The 25763-nt window shown below is 40.0% G+C and overlaps 1 protein-coding gene across 8 annotated transcripts in view; it reads right to left on the bottom strand.

The window, feature by feature from the left end:
- BPTF (bromodomain PHD finger transcription factor) overlaps positions 1–25763 on the bottom strand; it is a 55582-nt gene that overhangs the window by 5159 nt on the left and 24660 nt on the right. For 2 of the 8 annotated variants that reach the window (XM_066565855.1, XM_066565862.1), the window contains exons 6-29: positions 24638–24802; positions 24278–24453; positions 23112–23467; positions 22700–22831; positions 22032–22161; positions 21392–21527; positions 20686–20907; positions 18008–20399; positions 17657–17781; positions 17318–17446; positions 16866–17016; positions 15980–16103; positions 14315–14567; positions 13727–13888; positions 12655–12803; positions 12253–12376; positions 11511–11734; positions 10143–10365; positions 8641–8906; positions 7369–7451; positions 5348–5573; positions 4587–4930; positions 1241–1414; positions 154–346 (exon numbers count right to left, since the gene is read on the bottom strand). In XM_066565855.1, coding sequence (XP_066421952.1) covers positions 154–346; positions 1241–1414; positions 4587–4930; positions 5348–5573; positions 7369–7451; positions 8641–8906; positions 10143–10365; positions 11511–11734; positions 12253–12376; positions 12655–12803; positions 13727–13888; positions 14315–14567; positions 15980–16103; positions 16866–17016; positions 17318–17446; positions 17657–17781; positions 18008–20399; positions 20686–20907; positions 21392–21527; positions 22032–22161; positions 22700–22831; positions 23112–23467; positions 24278–24453; positions 24638–24802 — 6659 coding nt within the window. The remainder of the gene's footprint in view (positions 1–153; positions 347–1240; positions 1415–4586; positions 4931–5347; positions 5574–7368; positions 7452–8640; positions 8907–10142; positions 10366–11510; positions 11735–12252; positions 12377–12654; positions 12804–13726; positions 13889–14314; positions 14568–15979; positions 16104–16865; positions 17017–17317; positions 17447–17656; positions 17782–18007; positions 20400–20685; positions 20908–21391; positions 21528–22031; positions 22162–22699; positions 22832–23111; positions 23468–24277; positions 24454–24637; positions 24803–25763) is intronic. The other 6 variants (XM_066565856.1, XM_066565857.1, XM_066565859.1 and 3 more) reach the window with 6 other exon arrangements.

The following is a 25763-nucleotide window of genomic DNA, read 5'->3' as shown; positions in this document are numbered from 1 at the left end:
TAAGTACTCCTCAGCACAGTAACACCAAGCAGGTTTGCAGCTGGCACAGCTTTGCTATTCCCCAAATTTCAGAGCTAATAAGGAGAAATTCCCCCTTCCTCCCAGACCCACTGGGTCTGTCACACTCCCTGGTGCTGCCATCCTCATCCTCACCTGCAAGGAGCGCAGGACCCTCCTCAAGCCTTCATAGTCTTTATCTGTGAGGGGGCTGAGCACAGTCATGGCATCCTCTGTGGACTGGCACTGGGGGCACACGTACTCATCGATGAGATCGGCCTCGCTCTGCAGGATGCCCACGCAGCGCCCGTGGTACCAGTTCTGGCATCGGTCACAGCCAATGTAAAATCTGCAAGAGCCAAACCAGGTGTCAGAGCCTTCATCTAGCTCCAATCCAGCTTCCATTTAACCACATAAACCTGCCATCCCCTGCACACAAGCAGATACTTGGCATGATTAAAGACAACAGGTAATGTCAGATTTCAGAGTGACAAATTCTACTCCAACTGCTTTTGTATTTACAGATCACTTCAAAACACATTCCTAGATTTTATACTTTGAGAAATCAAGATTTCAAAAATAATTCCTTTGCTTTAGAGATGAAAGGAACAGTGTAAAGCCAGAAGCCTCACCCAGCCAGTATCCAAACCAATTCAAGATGCATTTTGCACAAACTGGACTACAACTAGGGCTTGTTTCACTCCATACAAGCACTTTTCATATGGAAGCTTCAGCCTTGTAACTGAATACAGAGGGAGTATTCTATGACACAAGGCCTTACAGTAAAAGATGCATATAATTCACACATATATGATCATATACCAACCATATACCCCCCCCATACTAAAATTATATTCTCCAGCCAGATCAGATTAAAGCACAAAAACATCCACTAAATATAGCGTTTGTCTTTTAGTCTTTCTAACCATCCCCTGTTACAGAAAATAAAATAAAAAAAGAAAATAAATCCCAATTTAAAGTACATGGTGTTTTAGTAGTTTGTTGTTAAAAATAAAAACCACAATACATTTTGACTGCCCTGAGGGACTTGACTTTTCCTAAACATTTACTGAACAGAAACATTCGGGAGGGGGGAGACAATTACTGGAAAGCAATTTGTATTACGAATGAATACAATATATGCAGAATAACTCGTTTTTTACTCTTTGCAAGGAACAGGAAAGCACAGTCAGAGCAGTTTTGCTACCTAGACATGGAATAAGAGGTTCTTATCCGAACTCACTGCGACTCATCATAAGGTGTTCTGCAGATACAGTACAACTCCTCACTGCTGCCCTCTTGTGCCCGTTTACACTCATTACAGATGTACACATCCATTTTCTTAGCCTCCTTTTCTGTGATTCCAACACATTCTCCATGATACCAGTTAGTACAAAGATCACAGCCAATATAGAACCTAAAAGTGTTCACAATGAAAATGACAATGTAATTGTCATTTCAAATGGCATGGCACTTTTCCCTGCATTTCTCTCTGATGCATTTGATGCTGGGCTACCTTCTGTCTCAGCTTCCCTGCTCCCTATTCCTTACAAACTAACATCTCATGCTGCAGCTAGACTGGCAGTAAGGTCACTTGGGTCAATTTTAATTTGACAATTCATCAAAATGCACATGTATTAATATGTACATATAAATATGTAACCAGACTCTGACAAAGCTATGGGCTAAAAATCTACTGACTTCAAGGCGTGTGTGAAAAACTATCAAAGGCACAAAAAGACAAGGCCAAAGGAAAAGGTTTACATTTTCAAAATTGCAGCTCAAAAGCCACTGAAACATTTCCTTAAGGTTTGAAAATGTAGGTCTCAGTTAATTTAAAAAACAAAAGCAAAGCGCAAACACCAACTAGGAGTTACGAGTACACTACAAGGACATGCAACCAGCAGTGTGTAGGTACGTCTTGGTGTAACATGATACCAAAGAAAATGGGGTTAGGGCATGATTGTCAATTTCAAATCTTGGTGGTTTCTTTTTTGGAGGGGTGTGCACTGAAAAACTGATAATAAACTACTTAAAACTGTGACAAAGTGGGATTTTGAGTGAATAATGTCTCGTCTCAGACACAGCTGTGTGACAGAACCAGGTATGGTATGACACAAAGTGAAGGGAACCAGGGACAGAATCATGGGGATGGGACCTTGCACAGAATGATGTGACAAAAGTGTAAAATATTATGCCAGGATGTTTGTAACTCGTGTATGGATCTCTCAGAACACACCTATGGCCAGTGACAACCAGATGGGCGACGCTCACATCCATTCTCTCTGCCTAAGCAAAAGCAAGCGGACTCAGAACCTCCATTCTCTTGATTTTGGAGATCCCAACCCCCTGCCAGGTGCTGCTCTAGGAATTCCTGCCACCCTGTCAGCCTGGGGACACCACAGCACCAACAGGGCAGCAGCTACCCCATGTTCCACAGGAAGCATCTCTGATCTCCTGGGCCTCTGCACACATCCTGGACGCTCAGATCCTGCCTTTTCTTTTGTTTTTTCAGTCAGGCAAATCCTAAAATAAATATCACACAACCCAATTTCCATAAAGAACGGCCAGACATAGATTCTGACAGCTCTCAGCAACTCAGCCTGCACCCCCTTCCCAAGGGGCGCTGTGGCTGCTCCTGGTGATGTGGGAGCACATTTGCATCCAGGTGTAGATGCTAAACCTTGCCACTGGAATGTGGAGCAGGTGCCACATTATGATTTAACAAATAAGTTGGAATCTCAGTAGGAATCTCAGAAAGATATCCTTACTGACCATCCTTGAAAACAGTATCAGCAAATCCCTATAATCCTGGAGAATCATGAATGAGAACTAAACATAAGAGATCTGCAATACAATGCACAGCACAAAAGAAAACACAGAGGGTATTCATAAAATACCACAACTTGGCTTTTCAAGTAGCACACCTGTCTTTTCTGAAGTAGAAAAGAGACACCAGCACAAAGAGGACGATCCTATGTATGTAAGAAAAAATTTTAAAAAATTCTCAGAAAACTGTTTTAAAACTTGGCTAATTCCTTTCCAAACAGCAAAAAGATTATGTACTTCAACAGTACAGACATCATTTGTAGGAACATCAAATTTAAAATTCACAAAAAGCAAAGCAGCAGAGCTCAATCATATTGCTAAGGATCCTACTGAGTTATTAACATTTCTTTTTCTTGAAGTTTTATTCAGTGCATTGAAGCACAGTTCTCAATTCAAGCTACCAAAATTCACTCTATGACCACTGGAGTCAACACAAAGTCTGACAAACAAATCCCTTTGCTCACTCACTAAGTCCAGGTGCAGTAACACACAAACCTCTGGTATCACAATCAGAGAACAGGGTCCCTCCTAAGTACACTGGGTGACAGGAAACCTGACACAGACACCAAGTTAATTGAGGCTGGGGACATCTCAGAGGTGACAGTGACATAACAGCCAGAGCATCATTCTGCTCTTTCTGCAGCACTGGCAGTCCAAGGAGCAGCCCCATTTCCCACACTGATGTCATAGTGCAATGGTCAGAGCTACTCAAAACCAAGGTGAAAAACACCTCAAATATCTCAACTTTGTTAAAAGACACAATTAAAACCCAAACAAGGCTAGAAGGAACCTCAAGAGGTCCCCTAGTCCTGGCCCTAAACATGGAACAAAGAACCATGACCCATGGAGTGAATGCATCACTCCAGATCTATGGTTTCCCTGTTATCAGCCCTTAAAGTACAATCAAATGGTACCAGTTCTTACTTTTGGGTATTGACACTTGGAATTGGCCTGAAGTGAAATTTATTGTACATACATCTCTACACAGCTCTCAGATGTGAGAAAACCATTACTAACTACTGCTGTTAGTCACCTCTAGCTGCAACATGTCACCTTAAGCAGCAACATGTAACACTATCCCCTGGAATGCTCTGGATTCTCCACTCCAGCACTCACCATTTCTTTACAAGCGCTGTACACAGTGTAAATACTTGTCCTCATTCACAGTCAGAATCAAACTACAGAGAACTGCAGTTTTCACTTTGTCAAATGCTTGAATATTCATTTTTATCAATCCTAGCATACAAATAATAACACATGGAAACCATTTCTCCCTGAAACATTGTCCAAAGTGAACTGCAGTCCAGTGACTCAGAGCCCCCTTTACTGGTACAGCCTTACCAAAAAAAAGTCATTTATTGGAAGACGGTACCGAAGCTATTTCTGAAGAACATCAACTACTTCTTCAGAAGGAATTGCTCAAACCAAATTGTCACTTGCTTCTGAGGCAGAGGCAAAACGGCAAAAGAAAGAGTAACAGAGCGGAGGGAAAAAAAGAAAGGAGTATGTGCATGTGAGACAGGAAGGTCACACAATGGAGACATGCAAACAGTAAAGTATAAACCACGCCCAGGAACAGTATCAATCGAGTATGTTAATATTTGCAACTGCTAGTGGAAATAGAGATTTTATCCTCTACACCTCGGTGATCCCTGCAATAACCTGCCCCTAGCTCCACTTCTAGCACTACCTGGCACTAAGGGCTGACACTAACCCTAGAGCTGAGCACATGCAGGAGGGGCTGGGGCATCGCTACTCACTTGGACTCGTCGTAAGGCGTTTTACAGATGCAGTAAAGCTTTGTGTCCTTCTTCGTTTCCTTTGAGGTAGTAGAAATCATTTTCTTTTTCTTGGACTTGGAAGCCGAGGAATCTTTCTCCTCCTCTCGTTTCCTCTTCTGGGAGGAGACTGGCACGGGGACAGTGGTGGAGGAGGAGGAGGTGACACTGGCTGCTGGCAGCTGTGGCGGTGCTGGTGGCACTGGTGGCGGTGCTGGTGGGGCAGCGGCGGCGGCCGCGGCGGCTGCGGCCGCTGCTGCAGCAGCTGCTGCCTGGGCTCTTTCCTTTTCTTTCTTAATTTTAGTCAAGTCTTTCTTTAGCTCCTCCTGAAGTGTATTAAATGAATAAATAGAGGGAGGCACTTCATATGATTATTGCAAGACAGGGTTAAAATCTAGGCAAAAATCCCCAAGCTTAACCAAAAGAAAACAATTAAATCCATTTCAATATGCATTTTTTCATGTTCTGAACCTACAATTCACATACTATTAAGGGATGACATTCCTGGGCTACAATGGCCCACTGGCTGTAACTTATCAGAAGCTGTTTCATGAAAGAAGGTAATTTCAGTCCAGAAGAAAACCAAGAGGCCCTCAAAGGACATATGGGCAGCTTTGCAGAGATCCACAACCAATAGCTTCTTCCTGTAAATTTCCTTAAAATCTCACTAAGTAAACAAAGATTAACACAGAGATACTCTCCCCAGCTTATCATCAAATTAGCCTTTGAGACTCTGTCCTTACCTGCACTTCAATCTGCAGATCTTTGTCCAGAAGTGCTCTTTTTTTCAGTATTTCAGCTTTCAGCTGCTCTTTATGCTTGAAAAGCAGAGCTGAGAGCTTGGTCGCGTTCTGTTTGCTCCGCTTCTGCTCCACGCTCTCTTCTCGCTTCCGTTTCTTAGCTGCCTGTTTCTCTTCTTTGTCTATCTTATCCAGAATATATTTCATCACTTGGTTGCACACAATCATTCTGGGGAAGGAATAAAGGAAAAGGACATTGTGCTGACCTGCCTGTTTATTCCCAGTTGAGAATGCAGAATCAATTCTCCAGTCACTGCAAGCTCATTATTGTATTTCCTAAGATGTACAAGGTAAATTTAGCAACACCAGTGCTTCCACTCCTGCTTATTTACTAGAGCACTGCTGGGAGAGATCGAGTCCCTTGTTAGGCTCAAGAGGGCCAATCCCAATTTCACTTAAATGATCTGAGTACTAATTGTTCCTCCCCTCCCCCATCTGATTCCCAACAAAGCTTTGGCTTTAGTAGGATGAGAGAGATTTTCGCTCCATTCAGTTTCCTCAATTTGTTTGAAAATTGAGCTGCATTTTTATTCTGATGCAGGATGAAAGTGAGTTGGAAGCCTGCAACTTCTTCAAAAACAAACATTTCTATGCTCCAGTGAAATACTACCAAGGTTTTGTGTTTTGGCATAAGGACTGACAAACACTTTTCACTGTATAGAATTCAGTACAAACAGTTCTCAATTTCTCCACTGACAGCTCAAGATGAGGTTTTTGTCTGCTTGTTGTACCTTCAACTATAAATCTATTTTCCTGCTCACTTATTTTGCACCTTTCATTTATTTTGCTTTATATTTCAATTAGAAAATGAATGTATTTGGGTTCTTCTGAATTTACTTTTCCCTTCCCCATTCTCTTCCAAAACCATTAGAAAACCAAATGCTTCTTGTTGCCAGAGTGACCATGAAAAACAACTCCCACTGAGCTGAGAGGAAACAGCAGAATAGCAATGGCCAGGACAAGCAGCTGCTGGCAACTCTGGTCTCAGATATTTTGTCCTTTGTTAGACAGCTGGATTTTGATGACAAATGGAATATGTACATAAATATTTGTAGGGTCATACAATTTCGTTTAGTTTGCTCTTTATACCTGCCCTGTATCTACTTGGTTTAGTCTGTTTTTTTAACAGATTAAAGATCCCCATATTGTATTTCTGAAGAAGAATAAATCAGTGAGATGGAAAAGCAGATGCACCACCAAGCTAGTTAGAACTATTTTTTTTTCATCTTTCTTTTAAATTGGGCTTTTGTCACTCGAAACACCTATTTGGTTATCTGATACCATGAAATGAAGAGCATATCCACTACATCTTTTTCTTTATGCAACTCTGAACAGTAAAGGAGTGGCACCCAGGGATAGTGTTGTAATCAACTGAGCTTGTGACTGGATGATCAGAATTTTATAGAACATACTCTTCTTTTTCTTAGTATCTGACACACACTTGTGATTATCTAATTGGAGCAACTGCATGTGTGAAAAGGAGTCAAAATAATCCCAAGACAAATGACAAACACTCCAAATTTCTGTTTAACAGCTTCAAGCATAAAATCTCTCAGTTTGTCAATCTGTCTTCCAACTCTTCAGCTCCTTCTGTAGAGTGGGATGTGCAGGGACAAGAATGGAAACACATGGCCATGATAAAGGACAAACAAAATCCAGGCTTTTTTTTTGCAGCAGAATCATTAATTCTCCATTCTTGCTTCTTTACTTGAGTTTAAAAACTGGCCAGCTTCAAGCACAATATGTAACATTACTTAAAAACATATTATCAAAATAAAATTGAGATTATAGAAGATGAAAGAAGATCATAATTAAAGTTACTTTTAAGTGTTACTCTAACCAAATTTATATTGCAACACTTCTTTAAGCAGATTTTTACAAACCAGCATTTCATTATGAAACCATTAAAAGATGCAATAAATGAAAAATTTCATATCTACAAATGCACTGCGATGCACATTCACCTCTGATTTTCTTCCCTCTCAGCTGGAGTCAGTGTCTTCTTCTGTTTCAAATGTTCTATGACAGCATTCTGCTTCAAAACCACCTGTAGGATGATACAAGATTCAAAATAAAAGATGAAAACTTAGCCAGTATTTCACAGTATTATGGGGAGACCCAGGACATTTCCTAAGTTAAAGTGTCATTTATTTCACTGAGTGACAAAATAAAGCTGATTTTATCAGGGGAGCAGTGCTTGTGTAAAACAATTATTTGAAAATTCAAAAAGAAATTGAGAAAGAACACCACCACCCCCAGGATAGGATATTTTGCTTATGTCAAGTTTGAACCCAGGAACTAAATGTAAATTGACTGTATTTCCTCAGAGACTGGTTGTTTTATTTTAAAAGTGGTCATAGTCCATGATATATTTTTAAGCCCCGCAGCCGTCCAACAGCGTCACATTTCAGATACCTCTTTGGAACCTCAGTTTTCAGGTAATGAAAGTTCTGCACATGTTTTTGTCCATCAGCTCTCCTAGCTCTGACCTATCTTTCCTGAATTGAGAACAGAGATGGATTTGTCCCAGCAGCTAATGGTAAACTGAATCAAGGTGACAGAAGAATGCAAACATGGTACAAGTGACTTGATGTGCTGAATTAACTTGGAACATGTCCTTAAATTGCCAATAGCAATCGTGCACTATCTTCGAAAGAATCAAATTAACTGCCTATCAAATGTATTAACATTGTTAACAAGAACAGGCATTTGAAATTAGATTTCTTTCATTCATTAGTGTTAATTTCCTTCTGTTAACTTTACCTGTTTCTGGATAATGTCACTTTGATTAGAAACCTGAAGGGTGTGCTCACGTTTAATTTCTATCTATTGCTGCTGCCTGAGCTGCTGAACTGGGTGCAGCTGCTCCTGCACAGAAGCTGCTGGCACTGCCGCCACCCTGGCCACCTGCTGAGCCTGAGCTGGGCCACTGGGCTGGACCTCAAGGGGTAACTGAGGATGGATGTGGGGCACACCGCCCTGCTGGGCTCGGATCTGAGACAGAGGATTTCCACTTGCTGCTGGAGCTGGGGCACTGCAGTAACACTTTTTGGAGGCTGCTGAAATTGTAGCTGAGGATGAGCTGGGCACTGCACAGGAACCTGATTTAAACTTTGAGTACTTGCAAGGGCTGTGCCCGAGGTCTGAACCTGAGCCTGTGATTGCTGCAGCCGAGCTGGGATTTGGATGGGAGCGTGGGGCCACATCAGAGCGGGCTGTGGGGCTGGAGTTTGCACCTGAGCTGGAAGCTGAGCCTGGGCCTGGCCTGGGGGCAGCCCCGCGGGCGGTGCTGGAGAGAGCCCCGGAGCCGGGGCTGGAGACTGAGCCGGAGACTTGGAGGGCTGAGCTTCGGGAGGAGCCGCGGGGTCAGCGGGGGCCTCGGGCGGGCTCGGGGCCTCGGGCTGAGCCCCCGCGGGCTGGGCCTGGGGCTGGGCCTGCCCCTGCCCTGCGGGCACGGCCGCTGCTGGAGGCGCCTGCAGAGCCGGCTTGGCTTCCCCCGCACCTGTGAACACACAAACACAAACCACGAGTCCATTGATTGCAAATGGCACGGCTGTGAGCCTTGATAACCCAAACCCTCTGGAACTACTGCAAAGCTGCAGCTGTGAACACACAAACACAAACCACGAGTCCATTGATTACAAATGGCACGGCTGTGAGCCTTGATAACCCAAACCCTCTGGAACTACTGCAAAGCTCCGTGCAGGAACTCAACAGACTCTGCAATGCACTTCCAACACACTGTGAAAATGCGCATTTTATGATTGGCTTTTTGCAAATATTAAAATGAATATTATATGTGTTGTGTTAGAAAGTAATGCTGTATTAATTCTCTTAAGTAGTGTGGTAAATATAGTTTTAGGTTATAAAAAAATGTTAAATATAGTTTTAGGTTATAAAGAAAATGTTTAAATAGAAACTATGCTACGTAGGATACTTTTTTAAAAGAAAGGACTTGCAGCGACATAGCAGCCACAGGACACCTAAATCTTTCAGAGAAAAAGAATTTATTGCCCTCTTATCAGAAGAAACTAATTTCTTCCTGTGAAAAATGCATGTATTTTATGATTGGCTTTTTGCAAATATTAAAATGAACGTTATATGTGTTGTGTAAGAAAGTAATGCTGTACTAATTCTGTTAAGTAATGTGTTAAATATAGTTTTAGGTTATAAAAAAGGTTAAAATAGAAACTACGCTATGTAGGATAGTTTTTTTAAAGAAAGGACTTGCAGCGAGATAGCAGCCACAGGACATCTAAATCTTTCAGAGAAAAAGAATTTATCAGAAGAAACAAATTTCTTCGTGCCTTGAAGGCACTGTTAGAATTCAGAGGAAGAAGCTGATGATGACCAGACAGAATCCTGTATTTGAATGGAATTTATGCATCATGTATGAAGTGTATGAATATGCAACAGGCTATTGCTTTTAAGGGTTAATCCTCTGTTAACGGGAGTCCTTTCCCTTTTCCGGGCTCGGGGTTGTGCTGCCCAGAAAAAGGTACCCGGACGTCTGTAACTCTTTGTCTTTCAATTCAAATTGTCCAAATTATTATTACTCTAATTGTATTACTATTTTTATAACCATTTTATTACTACTAAACTTCTAAAATTTAAAAAAAAACAAGTGATTGGCGTTTTCCACAACATTTCCTGCAGTAACAGACAACCTCCAGCTGCGTAACTTCTCCCATGCAACTGAAATGGAAGTTTTTTTTCTGCTGAAGAGAACAGTGCTTACCCGAGGTGGAAGTAGAAACGGTGGTTGTAGTTGTGCTAGCTGTAGTAGCAGCTGCTGGTAGTGGGGTGAACAGAAATCTCTGAATTGTACCATTTGGCATAGCTGCTTGCATAAGCTGCTGTCCTGGACCAGGTATTACAGTCACACCCTGAGGGATTAATTGTAACTGACCAGTAGTTTGACCTTGTCCCTGAATTACCACAGTTAAGCCTTGACTGCCACCCTGAAAAAAAAAGTTAATATTGATGTATTAGTGATGTAATTCTTAGACAGACTTTGCTGAAAATCAGAACAATTAGGGGTTTGGATTTCAGAATTCAATATTTTTATCACATACTATACTCCTAAAATCTAAAACCAGCATCTGAGATCATGAAATACTCAAGGACTCTTTCAACAATTTTACCGCCAACAGATGACTGGGTTGGAGGGACACATTTTGTGAACCCACAGAACACAACACAACTCTGAGTCTTTGGTGTAGAAACTCATAGAATCACAGAATGGTTTAGGCTGGGAGGGGCCTTAAAACTCACCCAATTCCACCCACACCTTCCACTGTCCCAGGTTGCTCCAAGTCCCATCCAGCCTGGCCTTGGACACTTCCAGGGATGGGGCAGCCACAGCTGCTCTGGGCAAACTGTGCCAGGGCCTCCTCACCCTCATAGGGAAGAATTTCCTCCCAATATCTAATCTAAACCTACCCTCCCCTTCAACTTAAACTCCAAGTCTTGTTCCACCTACAAAAAACCTTATCTGGCAATGAGCAGTCTGTACATTGCAATCATTTATATGAATTATTTATAGTTTGAAGAACAGATGTTGTGGTAAATCATAGACATTTATTTTTACCCAAAAAATGACTCTCAACTTATTTTTTGCCAACAGACCTTCATGATCTGAACAGAAGTTGTAAGAACTTTTTCCTCCTCTGCTCACAGATACTGCAACTTTTCCTCTGAGATTCTGGATAGCATGAATGAAAACTAGATCTTCACATCAAATCAAAAGACAAGTAATCAAAATTATGATCTGAATGTCTACAAAACAGACCATACAGAATAATTATGTCCCTTACTGCTATTAAAGATTTTTTTTCATGCTGCTGAACACTCCTGATGCCAGTTACCTTACTGGGAAGTACAACAGGAAGCAAGCATTAAAACTTTACTATTAAAACTACTTACTTTCTATTTACTATTTATTATATTTATTTACTATTTAAGCTGCTTTCAGTCTGTAATTATGCCAATGCTCATCCTAAATAAAGCCAGACACATGAATTTAAAGGCACAGGCACTACACTGCTGAAATGCAAAGGCAGGCTGGGTTAGCACACTCCACACCCAGGGCTGTCCAGTGCTTTACCTGCCCTTGTGTGAGCTGGGTGAGCTGGGCCATTGTCAGCTTCACCTGGCCCTGCTGAGGCCGAGGGGGCGGCGCTGGGGTCTGAGGCTGAACTTGTTGAGGGGCTGTCCCAGAACTTGTGATGGTTTTCTGCCCAGTGCTGGAAGAAGCTGTGCTGGTACTAGAAACTGCTGTTGAGACAGGCTGACCCCTGATTATCTGAGTCACCACTTGCTGGGTCTGACCTGTAAGAGAAGAATTTGAGCTAAGAAATACATTTTCAGCTTTTTAACTGTAAGCACAGCAAACCTCCAAGTCACAAATTGCAATGGGGTGTGATGGTGATCAGACAGGTGAAGCAAACACTGCAGTTTGCACATAAATTTTCTTTACAAACCATTTGTGTGATTGAAAAATGTCTGCAAAATATTTTAACTACAGTTGCATGCATATAAAGAACTTTCAAACATTGAGCTTCTTTATAAGAAAAAACATACAAAAAAAGGGCTTCCTCAATGCACAATTACTCCATGTGTTTTTCAGTTTTGTGGGGCTTTTTTTTTTTCCCCCAAATGAATGGACTTAAACTTAATGTGTCAATGATAAATAACATTGACAAAGCCTCCTACAAACACATCCAAAAGCTGAAAAAGGCATTAGTCGAGCATCAAAACGAGGGATGTTTGCATTGGGACACAATGAATTGATGAAGAAACAAACCATGGATTTCACACTGGGAGTTGAAATATTAAAGTGAACCTACTGGCTGGCAGAATACCTTGTTGCACCACTACAGGTGTTCGAATGATGGCCTTGCCAAGGGTGGGCTGCTGCAGCGGGGTCCGGATCACCGTCATCCCGGGGCGCAGCGGCGTCCCCTGCACCACCTGAGCACACCAGAGAGGAGAGCACCTGTCAGCTGGAGGAAAAAGCCTCTGGAATTTGCCCTGAATGGTGTTCAAGGTGTGTTTTAGTTTTCCCAACTGTTGTAACCTCTTTGGAATAAAGGATCCATACACACCATTGCTGAGACGAGCCAAAACCATTGAAAAGTGATTTAATATCTGCCAATAACTGAAAGTCTACACACTTAAATTTCTTTGAGTTAAATAACATACACGCTTACACTTTTTTGAATTAAATAACATTGAGAAAAACATCTTACTTGTGAAGTGCTCGTTGTTCCTAACGTCCCTGTGGTGTTTGGCCTAATGGTTACAGTTGCTGTCCTTGGCTGGAATGAAGTAAAGGTTTGACTTGCACCTGTAGTTGATGGAATGATACCCAATACCTTTTGCTGAACTTGAACCACACCTAATTAAAGAAAAATTGAGAATTCATTAATGACATAATGGCCAGCAAAAGAAGTAAATGCAACTCCAGGGTGGCATTTAGAACTCAAGTCTCCAGGTTTCTAGAATACCTTTGAGTCTCAACATTTCTTGGGAAAGCCTTTGTCATATTGCAAAAAGAAGCAGCATTATACTTTGTTAATAGTCCAAACTTACATTTTAAGTTAAGAAACAGATATTTTAGAAAAGATTAAGGAAAGTGTGAATCTTCACAGAGATCAGTTTGATGGTAACTGCAAAGAAGCCCTTGCATTGACAGAGTGCCACAAATTAGTGTTATACAACCATTAAAAGCTATAATCTGATTAATTTCAAAAGTAGGAGAGCAGTTTAAACACCTTTCACCTACAACACTGTGGTGCTGAAGAAAATGGGCAATGCTTCTCCTGTCACCTATGAAATTTCAATACAAAATCTGCAGCCTTCATGATGTGCTCAGATGCTAAATATAATGGAGACAGAATTGAGTTTTTCTGTTCAATATACATTCACAAATCTCAAAAAAATTAAGTCCTCTTCTTGAGGCAAGAATCAAAAATGCTAATCTTAGTCTGGAGCCCAACTTCTGCTCATCAGTGAAGAGCAGCTGTAGGCATTAATACTTTTGTGAACAAAGTTTCTTTGTTGATTTAGATAACCAAAAAAAAAAGCATGCTTCATTCCACATTGTTCAAAATAAAAAAAAAAAACTTGCATTTTTTCCCCTTACAGACACAAATATGCAACACAGGGGGACCAAGCTGTAGAAACTTGTATTTTTTTATATATATATAATATATATTTTTCCCCCTTCACGTCATAGTTTACTTCACTGGGAAAATAGTGTCAAAGGAGAATTAAACAGCAAGCTGGAATACAGTTTTTATTCAGTTCCCTTTGCCCTACCTCCTTGAGTTGATGGCACATTGACGGCAACAATCTTGCTGTTTGCAGGGAGTGGCAGCTTAGTTATCACTTTCCCTGCCATCGTTACTGGGCTGCCTGAGAGCTGGAAGGTCTGCCCTGTGCTGGCAATGCTTGTGGCTGAGCTGGCAGCTGTGCTAGTGGCTATTGAGGCACACAGAACAGGCAGGTTTAGAGCAGAATCATTAGTCAATGAAATGACTGTTTTTCAAGCATGAAACAGCAAACTACAGGATTACTTTTACTTTTTTTTTAATGTGTCATGCTTTTTTTGGTAAAGGTTCTTTATTGGAAACAGTATGTTACATCATAGAATGCTTTCATGAATGATACTGGCACAAAAACTGTCAGTAATTAATGAGACAGGTCAGAAATGAGTCTTTCTAGCAGAAGTCAGAGCAAGGAAAAAAATAGACAGATATAATCTCAGAAATGTCCTTCTGGCATAGCAAGAGTTAAGAGCAAAGATAACCAGAAATGTACTAATGCTGCATGTCTGGAGAAGATGTGATGTGATGCACACACAGATGAACTCCAGCAATGCTCCTTCCATGACAAATGATTCCTTACCTGTTGAAGACTGGCCTTGCTTAACCCAAGTAGCAAAAGTTTGATGGAAATTCTTGTTCTGTTGGAATGTTACTGTAGCTGGAGACCCCACTTTAGTGGTGAGCACTACTTTGGTTCCTGTGGGGACAGGGCCTGCCAGAGGGCCCACCACGACTTTCTGGGGTGTGGACACTGTGGTTGCAGTGCTGCTGGCTGTGCTGGCTGCAGGGACCACACCTCCTGCAGGGATCTGCTTCTGCTGCTCCAGCCGTTTCTGTTCAGAAAAAAATGGAATTAAGAGATAATTAGTATTTTCAGATTTTACAACATCAACACTGTCTCCCAGTATTGAGAGATAAAGGCCTCTGGTAGGATTTTAGCTCAAATTAGGATTTTAGTTCAAATGTAGAAGATTGAAGAATAGGCTCCTTGATCTCCAGAACTACAAATCTGCTTAGAATACAGAGCCAGAAATTTTCCTTTAGAACAACTTTTAAATCCTTGCCTTATGTTAATTTCACTGCACATTTTACTTTAAAAAAACCTGCACAACATAATAATTTGTCTCAGATTAATCAGAAATATTAAAAAAACCTTTAAAAATATCCATCTATATTTGGCTTTGACCATGTACATTCATCTATGTCAGTAATTGGTACATCATCATCAACACAGAGTTTACTATTAGCGTTCCTAAATTTAGAGCTTCCTGCATTGAGATCCTGCCAGTTACAGAAAAAAGCAGACTGTATCATTCTGTTTCACCACTGAGAATGCAATTTTAAAAACTATTATTTTAAATTTAAATCCAGTTTTCAGCCTGCTTAAAAAAATTAGGTTCAAAATCCCTTACCTTACCCAGTGACCTTCTGTGCTGTAACTGTTGAAAAAGCATATTAAATCTAGAGATTCCCTTAGTGAAGGGATGTATCAGCAGCTCTTCTAAAATGTCAACTAATCTAACATTTTTCCCATGTTACTGGAATTATATCTGTATTTATCTAATTTAAATTCCAGCACTATATTGCAGTAATGCCCACAAATCAGAAGCACTCATTCACTACTAATGGGTTTTTGTCAGAGCAGATGAAATGAAGAAGGAATATGCTCAGAAAAAGCACAGTTCTTAATAATGTATGTGAAATACCAACATGGCATCAGATTTCCTAATTTTAATTGCATACATTTAAATGTAAATACATATACATATCTACATATATTTAAATAAAATTACCAATGGGTTTCACTCAGATAACGTAAGAATAAAATCAAAAGATTCAATTTGAGTGAAGCATGAAATGCAGTTGTATTCCCACGTCAGCTGTATTCCCAGGCAGCTTTCCACCACACACAGAACACTGAGAAGCTTACCTGGAGATGGTGCTTCCCAGCCTTCTTTAAAATGGAAACAAACTAAACCTTCTTTAAAATGGAAACAAACTAAACCTTTCTAAAGTGTTACAAATGACGTGGATGAAAAACAGGCAATCCACAACAAGCCTTTGCATTAACCCTGTTTCAAAATAACAGATGCATATAGTGGCAGCAGCATTGTTTGATGGCTTAATCTGCAGTTGGAAGTATTTGAGAAATGGTGTAAGCAAGGGCTAACTGCGTTTCCCAGGCTATGATGCATGTGCTGAGCAGTGCAGTTGCTGACTGCTGGGATGACCAACAGCTCCCCACCTGCTGGGCAGCCAAACGTTGGTGTTTTAGCTGAGCCTCCAATTGGGCCTTGAACTCCTCTGCCTTCTTCTGTTCACTAACCTTAGCCTGTTGTTCAACTGCCTGTGCCTTTTCCTTCTCCACCCTGCCAAAGACACAAGCAAAAGTAAGTTATACCACCACGTAAAATCCAACCATCAAACTGCACTTTGTTTTATTCAGTTTAACTGCTCTCGTATGAGCAACCATCAAGACAAAAGATCACTGAAAAACTGGTCACAGTTTTAAAAATATTTAGAAATAAACTACTGAAGTTGCATGCAACATCCCTGAAATATCCTGATGCTAAAATACTGCAACATCTTAGAGGAAACTATTAATCAAAACTGGAATTTATAATTACATCTGAGACTGCAAGGAACCCATGTAATAACATACATTTAAAATTGTTCTTTCCAAGAGACTCAAAAATGTTGTTCTAACTGTAAGCACATGATACTGAAAATATGCATCTTATGACTTGAGTATTCTCAGGCTCAATTTACTTGTACACAGTCATTTTCTTTGGATTACAAAGTGTTTCATAAATACTGTACAAAGTCATGCCAAAAGCAGCCTACAGCCTTTTGATGCATTACAGCAATAACCTTTTAGCATTTAACAGTAGTGAGTTCATAAGCATGGAAAAATTAATATAATATTACTTCTAACAAATCTGAAATATCTGCATACCTTAGTTTTGGTACCAGCAAACAGTTTAGCTTTGTAACTTTAAGCTTGACTATCAGTAAAAACCCAACACAGCTGTGTTTCTAGTGATCACAGTGACCAGGTTTGTGTTCTCTAGGGGAACTTGTATTTAACAATCACACAAATGAAGAGTACTTTCTTTAACAGCTCACTTTACCTTTCAGCAAATGCCCTGATCTCCCACAGCTCCAACTCCTCCTCTGCTACCCAAGTTTCCATTATAACAGGGCCTGTTTGCTTGGGTGTTTCTGGCCTTTTTGGCCTGAGGGCACTCGATCGCAGTCCCTTCCTCTGGGGTGTTGGAGTTTCTTTAGAGAGCAGTCAAAACACACACATTAAGCTATAGTGTAAAACGAAACTGAAGTGTAAACCAAGATTTAGTGATGTTTTCAGTCCCATTTTATAAACAGGGAGGCCTTTCAGCTTCAGATAAATCATGTCCACTTGTTAAATGCAGTATTTGTTTCCCATAGGTAAATTAATAGTTCCTGGCAAGCTGCATTTGCTCCCTTGATGGGCTGAATTAGCATAAAGATCCAGTTACTTTAATTTCTCTCGATTACAGGGGGTGTGGGGGGGAAGTCTAAACAAGCAAATAAACAAACCAACCTTTTGGAGCCTCTGGTACACCAATGGGACAAATGATTTTTCTTATACAGTACTCTGAGCGGATCCCATACGGACCAACATCTCTCCGCTTGATTATTTCTGTTGTTGTAATTTCAGTTTCAGTTGTTTCTGCAACAAATTAGTCCCAGCACATTAATAACAGAAACAAATAAAGCTAAATCTCCAATCAACCCAGTGTACTCAAGGCAGAGAAACAGCAAACAAAATTCAAATGCCACAGCTGACAGCAAGCCTTTATAGAAATGTTTTGAGTGTAACACTCAGAATTTACAGCAAAAGCTTCTGCAAATGAAAACCAGAAATTGAAAATAACAATACCTGTCCTTGTGGTTCCTCCCCCAGGGGGAGCTTTAGCTGCCATATCATCCCACTTGAGACATGCCCACAATAACCTCAACATCAGGCTCACTCCAGCCAATGATTTGACTGTTTGGAGTCGGTACCTAATGACAGAATATAAAATTATATTTAAAAATAAACTTAAAATACCCAACCAAACCAACAGGACACAGGTTTTCCATGCTACTTTAATTGAACAATATAGAAAACTGAATAATAAATAGCAAAATGTTAATATTTGGGAATAAACATGTGTATCACTTGTATTTTAAAAAAATCAATTTATTTCATCACACCCTAGACTTTTTCTCAAAAATGTAAAGTATGTACCTCCAAGTGATCCCAAAAGTTGGTCTTGGGGATGGATATGGCCAGATATCCAAGGCAGGCTTTGCATTGTAATTGAAATAAGGAACCTCTCTGATCCCTCCTCTCCTGGCCAGCTTTTTTAAGTCATCATTGGGTAAAACAAATATGCTTTTTTTACTGCTTTTGGTAACAAATTTCCTATAAGACGGCAAGGCAGTTCCAGAACGAGTTTTTTTGGGTCTTGTGAATTTCATTAACTTCACTTTGTCTTTTGTGGAATATTCTTTGCTGACAGTCATGGAAGTCACCAATGTTCCTTCTGGGGTGGTCAGGGAGTCGGTGACTGTGGTTGTAACCACTGTTTTACTGTGCTCCTGGACAGAGATGACATCAGAGTTACTCTCTGAGGCTGGAGTGGTGAGCTTGGTGACAGTGGTGGTGGTGGTGACAGTGGAGATGGCACAGTTTTCTGTAGAGGAAACAACTGTGGTCTTCTCATCACTGGCAGCTCCAGTCTCTGCAACCTTAAACACCGTTTTGGACTCTGTGGACACAGTTGAGGTTGTGGTAGTCACTTCAGTAATAACAGTTTTCATTTTACTTTCTCCATTAATATTTTCCATTTTATGTGTCTGTACCCCATTCTGGTCAGCAAAGTGACTGCTCAAGCTGGATTCCTCACAAGAGGTTACAGGACATGGAGCAACTTTCTTCTCCTCACATGCTTCAGTTTCCATAGATTCTGTTTCACTGTTCAGGTTATTTTCCTTACAGACAGGCTGTGTTGGGAGGGAAGCAGAGCCCACACTGGCAGATCTCTCAGGAGAAAGCTGCTTTTCTTCAGTTTTCTGCATACACTTGGGCACTTCATCTGGTGACTGAAGACTCTCTCCAGACTCAGGTGAACCCTGCAGATGTGACTTTGAGCCCACATTATTTTTATCCTTTGTGTCCTCTCCCATGATGTCACCATTCATGAATGGTTTTACTGAAGATTCCTTAAAAGTCAATGGTTTTATTTCATGTTCTGGAATGGCTTTATTAATATTATTAACTTTTGGTTCAATATCACCCCCTGCCTTAGCTTCACAGGTATTTTTCACTAAGCAGTCATCATTTGATAATGCTTTAATGTCATTGTCTTTTCCATTCATTTGAAATGATTTTTCTTTTTCTGTCTCAGTTTCTTCATCTTTATTATTCTTTTTGTCAGTAACAGTATTTACATTTGTCTGATCAAGATATTTGTTCATGGTACCTGTCTCCACCTTCAGTTCCTGACCTTTCTTTCGACCATTAGCCTCTGTTAGTTTGGAGCTCAGTAAATCTTTGTTATCATTTTCCCCATCCATGTGTTCCAGACTTTGACTTTCAAGGTTTCTTTCAGAAATCAGCCCTGTTTTAAATGGTTCTAGATCTTTATTAGCTGATTTTTGGTGAAATATCATCTTTTCAGATTTACTTTCAGTCTTTACAGGAGCAATTTCTTCCTCCATTTCACTTTCTTGAGAGGACATGGTTTCCATATGGCTTTTTATCATACAATTGTTTTCTGGATCTTTGCTTTGCTGTTCAGAATCCCCTTCTGAGTCTTGTTTTTCAAGAGTGCCCACAGCATCTCTTCTGCAGCTGCTTTCAGGTACCACTGGTCCTAAGTTTTCAAGTTCTCGCTGAGAAACTCTGGTAATAGGTAGCTTTTGTTTCAAGGGTTTTTCAGCTGTTTCTGAAACATCCCATTTGATTCTGCTTTCTGCACTGGTTTGTTTCAAGCCATCCACTAAAGAGCTCTCAGACTCTCCAAGAGCCTCTTGTCCTTGACGTTTATCAGCAGTGGAAGGCTCAGGGTTGTTTTCTCTGCCATCATTCTGAACAGAGCTGTCTCCTTCAGAGGATTGAGGGGAGTCGTCATCCAGTAGCTGCCCCTCTTTTGAGAGCCTGTTTGACAAAGGCAGAGAAGGTTCATCTTCATCCCCAGTTTTGCTGATGGGCAAACAGTCCTGTTCTGCATCTTCACCTTGGGTCTTGTCTGAAACGTAGCTCTGATCCTGGGAAGGAGAGCCAAACTGGTTTCCTTCTTTCCCATTCCTCACTTGTAGCCCTTCTGTGTTTTTCTGGGGGCTCACAGGTCGAATGCCCCCAGTTTTAGCACCAGCCTCCAGCTTCATCTTTTCCAGACGCTGTTTTTCCTCCAGTGTAAACTGTTTTATTCGCCGCTCCAGGAGTCCATCTAATTTTGATGATTTTACTTTCCTTTTGTAGCAAGTCCTTAAATGAAATCCCTCACTGACATTGATTATATCCCGCTTACAGTGACTTTCCTCATCTTTTATGGAGGATTCAATTTTCACATCATCCACATCCATAGGTTCTTCTTTGATGACTTTATCATTTTCACTGTCGATGTCTTTTTCCACTGTGAAGAAGAAGTAACTCTGAGTCAGTGAGCTCCCCAATAATGAATACAAATTATATTTTTACATTAAGTACTAAAAAATAAATGGGGCTTTTAGCATATTAAAAGATTTCAATTAAAAAAGGAACAAAAGCTTCAGACACTACCACAATGGATAACAGGCAATCATTTAACATTTTAGATGTCTTGACAAAATCTGTTACACAGTTTTTCACTAGTTATTTCTGAGGTTCTATGCTTTTACTCATGCAATAACATGAGTTTCACAATAACAAAAGATTATCACCTGTGTCTTTTGCATGATCTAAGTTTTCAGAAATTGTGTCAACTTCTAATTTGTCTTCACGCAACTTTTCTTCTTTTACTTGTACTTTCTCCAAGGTTTCTGAAACATCTGCTTTGTCTTTTGCTTGCAGATCTCGAGAATCCTTTGCTCTGTCTTTCTCTGGTTTTACCTTAGCTGTACCTTTTCGTTTATCCAAGTTGCACTTTTCATCTTCGCTCTTTGCTATTAACAAATTAAATTATTTCAATTATCCAGAGTATTTTTTGTACTCTGCCACATTTGAATGTATGTTAAGTTTACCTCTCAAATCATTTGCACACCATTAGTGAAATTCAGAAATAGAATTAAGCATCTAGTAGTAACACCATAGATTAAACAGTGCACTACTGAATATATATTTACTCAATATTTAAGAATATATATATCTCAATATTTAAGATGTTGTTTTTTTGTTTTGATGCTCTACATAACTTTTATCTACCTTTAATTTAAATAAGGTTATACAAAGATGCACAAGCATGACACAAAACATAATTGAAACAATTTAATGTAGCTACAAAATGTCTGTGACAACTGAACAGGTTACACTGAACAGTATTACCAGATATCCACAAAAGGTTTTCTGGAAAATTACTCCTAAAGTCTCCTTAAGAAATATTAACTAATAACTGCAATTAAAAAAAATATAAGCAATGCAGACACTTACTTGATAGCAATTTTCTGTAATTTGCATTAGTATTTCCTGGCAGTTTGGGCATAAACCTGTGGACATGGGTTTTACTAATCCAGCTCCAGCCACCATATCCTGTTACTCTATATTCCTCTCCTTTTTGCTTCCAAACCTGTAAATATTTTAAAAAAAGTAATATTAATGATGCTATCTGCTGCATTATTCATGTTTATAGGAGTTTTTAAACCAACCTGTGTGCTTGTTACAACAAAGAACTACTCCAACAAAAGTAGTTAATATCTACTGTAGGAGAATAGAGAGGTTTCTACAGTAGTTCCCATTGTATTGTACAACCTTTCAAAGACTGGGTTTTTTGGGGAGAGGGAGTGGGACAGGGACAGACACACAGACAAGATTCCAATAATCCCCTAGAACTTTCCATTAGGAAAGGCTGCATTTGCAGACCAGTATCTGTCACTCAGGCAGTGTCAATAAGAGCATGACAGATCAAATTCAGTTCAGACCAGGATAATGTGCTTGAATACATGGCCATGGTCCCTATTTCCATGTAGGACTAACACAAGGACATGAACACTGTAAGGTTAAATGAAAACAGAGAGTCAGAAATCAACAGTTTCTGTGCTTTCTTTGTACTTCCCACAAAAGAAACCCTCACCTGGTGTTTGACAGGAAATGTGTATTTCACCCATGTAGCTTGCTGCATTGTTTCTTCTTCTTCTTGTTTTCTCTCCTTTTTTTTCACTTTCTCCTTTTCTTCTCTTTCTATTGCTGTCATTCTGCGTAATCTAATCCATACAGATTTAAGTGCATTTAAGTACAGGATTTTGCAAGCAAGTATAAGATGTCAACAGCACCTAATACCCCTTTGAATAAGTTTAAATATCTGAATTTAAGTGGAATGCCCACTATCAGGTTTTAGGTATTACTTGTAACAGGAACATCACTTTTTTTGCTATTTCAGTGAGGCAAACACAGCTGGATGCAATTGTGTCTAACACTAGACCCATCTATTTTCTGCTCCTATGACAAAATGAGAGACAAAACCCAGACTCCACTGAACTGAGAGTGTTGAAATTTGCTCCTCTACTCTGCCAGAGTTTTAGCAGTTTTGAGACTGTGGCTCAGCTAAAACAAATGCAGGAGCAACGACACTATAAAAATACTGTCATGGTTTTTCACTGTTTCTGTTTGGGAAAATACACTTCAAGTGCTGAATGACTATCTCAATTTAAACATAATTCTTACAGGCTTAGAGGAACTAGCAATTGCAAACCAAACTAAAATTCTCGTATTCAACAATATTTTAATATTTATTAATTTTACCTCGTATGCCCCAAGGATTCCCTCCAGATGGGCAGCATGACAACTGGTTTGATTGCACACTCCAAAATAGCCAGTGCTAGTGCAAATTCTCTGGGTTTGCTGCACATCTGAACAGCCTTAATCCAGTTAGACCTAAATTGGAAAAAAGAGAACAATCTGAAACATATACATGCATTAATGCAGCTTGCCATTTTAAGAAGACTCCATGGGAGGATAAAAACTCCTGTAGTAATACTTCACTCAAATGTACAACCCTTTTAGCCTCCACCATCAACACACATTATGTTTTATTATAGTGAGGCACAGTGCTTGGAAATCACAGATTTGAAAAAACAAAGACTATTGTTTATTACCACTGCTAGCAAAACCACAAGTAAAACACAAGAATATATATTTCCATTTTATCATTTACCTGTGGGAAGCCCAATTAGGGTGAAGGAAGGATGCTGGGATATTATTTTCCAGCTGAATAATGGTCAGCCTCAGGGTGGATATGGTGAGAACTTTGGAGCCATGCACAGACCCGTTCCACTTGAACTCCCCAGCTGGGGTCAGGCAGAATTTGTGTGAGAGGTGTCTCCTCTTGTCGTGGTCCTCCCTGTGCTGGTGCTTGTTCAGGGCAAAGGAGTTGGTGGCATATTGGTTGTGATACACACGGTACTTCCCCTCCTGGCCCAGTTTGAAATAGTTGTTGATATTTCCTTTAATCACAACATCCTTCTTGGTGTTCACTCGGGACACTTCCCCTTGGGAGTTGACCACCAGAACCTTAGGAAAGAAAGATTGGAAACTTTTCAGGGAATCTGTAAAGTAATTCCTTCTCTTATTTATGATTTATGCTTCAAATGTCTATATATAAAAGAATAAAAATACCCTGCACCAGTGTGTAGAAACAAATAACTGTTTATCTAATACACCAATATATGTACTTCATCACTGCCTGTCTACAGAGTTAGGATGTTCCCAGATCAAATTTAACATTAAAAAAAGGAAAGCAGCTTCACTAAACTCAGGTAAGGCCTCTGTGAACCCCCTCCTTGGTACATCAGAGAATTCAGACATGCAGCTTAGGAAACAAGGATCCTGGACTTTGAAAACATGGCACAGGTAACATCACTGGACTAATTTGTTTGTCAATAAATTCACTAAGTGTTAACTTACATGGAAAATCAATGAACAAAAATAAAATTAATATACAAAATAATATGCAATTAACTGCAAAAAAAGCCCCAGTGTTTGAGCATTTCCTTCCTGTAAAAACTGGGCTACTTAAAAAAACCAGAACCAAAACAACAAACAACCCAGTCATACAAAACTACTCTACCAGTGCACTGGGTCACTGTTATCACTCTGTGCAGAACACTCAAAAGAGCAAAGAGAGGGGGGAAAAAGCTTCCTGTGATATAACAATTTCACCATTTGTTAATTTATTATTACTGCCTTTTTTTGAAGTACCTCCATTGCCTGAAAAAATAACTTTCTAAAACTTTTCAGTAAAATTTAGTATCCTTTAAAGAAATGAACATTTTTCCAGAACATTTTCTGTAGTTCTTTAAGTTTTCCAAGACGTGCACAAACCTCTCTGGTTTCTTTATATAACTTATTTGCTTCATTTGCTGCAGCAGCAACCTGCTGGCTTTTCATCTGGCTCAGTTTGCTGTCAGGATTTCTCAATCTGGTGAGCATCCGTGTCGAGCCTGGTGCGCCCTTCCCTGCACCTGGAGAATCACTTCTGTCACCATTGGATTTCTCTCCTGCCCAGGAATAAAAAAAGGCTTTTAAAACAAATTTAACAATTGGAAGTTTTCTATTGATGTATGGAAGTTACAAAAAGAACAGAAAGTTTAGTGAAACGATGCATAAAATGAAAGTTGCAGATGTCATTATCCTTATCATCCTTATTATTAATATAATTATCATCATCATCATTATTATTACCTAAATCCTCTGAAGCCTGGGATCCCCTCTCTGCATTTTCAGCATCATCAAGAGTCTTAATGGAGTCATTCTGGCCAGAGCCCAGCTCGCTGCCACTGCTGTTCTCAACATCTGCCTGTGGAGGTGCAGCAGAACCACTGCTGGGGACCATCTGACCAGTTTCTTCTACAAAAGAACAACTTCAGTTTTAGTTTTTTCTTTTGAGTTGGACCAATGAAACTTTTGAAAGTTTTCATTAAAAAAAGGCAGATGAACATGTTTTGCTGGGCTGAAGGGAAACACATGGAAAATATTAATTCCCTTCAGAGCACTGTGTCCATGACAGTATTTTTTTTTCTGTTTCAAGCAGTTTCAACTTCTACATCTCTGAAGAACTGAAATTCATACCTGTATTTAAAATATATTTGTATTTCATCCAAGAAATTTTTTTTCTCTAGATGCACACACAGATAACTCTGAGACCATTTTGCATTTAGAATTCACAAAATTTGGTCTTCCTGAAGCATCTGATTTTCTCTCTTTTAATTTTCTTGTGCTTTAGCTGTTCCTCAGAGCATACACCTTTCAATTTCCCTTGTTTTCCAATGAGTCTTTGATTGTCTCTTCCTCAGCACCTTCATTCTCAGGAATCTGTTCCATTGGCACACTCTAAATATCAGCCCACTGAAAATATCAGCCCCTTCCTGATCTGATGGATCGTGATGTGGCTTCAAATGGGTTTCTGGTCCTCAGCTGTCCTTGTTACTGTCTTGACAGCTCTGGACCTTGTTGTCACCTCACCTGTTGTGCTGCCCCAGTAGGAATTTTGGACTAAATATCACTGAATTGCAGCTACCTCAAAATAAATCCCTGCACCCTCCCAGAAGGAACAAGCCCCCATCCCTCAAAACAGCAAACCCAGCAATGTCTCCTGGGCTTAGAGCCAAAGGGAGACAGCTCAGCTGTTTAAAATCTACAAGATCTGCCTGTTTCTAGAATTATTCCAAAGCATCAGGGATTCTGATCTTGTTAAGAGTGAGAGAACAAAACTTGGTTTTTGTGAAATATTCCCTCCTAGCAGAAGGATGGATCAGAGAAATATTCTGGAATTCTTAGAGGATCCCTAATCTGAATGCATCCTGATTTC

Source organism: Molothrus aeneus, chromosome 26, assembly GCF_037042795.1.
Source record: "Molothrus aeneus isolate 106 chromosome 26, BPBGC_Maene_1.0, whole genome shotgun sequence".
Lineage (NCBI taxonomy): Eukaryota > Metazoa > Chordata > Aves > Passeriformes > Icteridae > Molothrus > Molothrus aeneus.
This window is presented reverse-complemented; position numbering and strand designations above follow the sequence as displayed.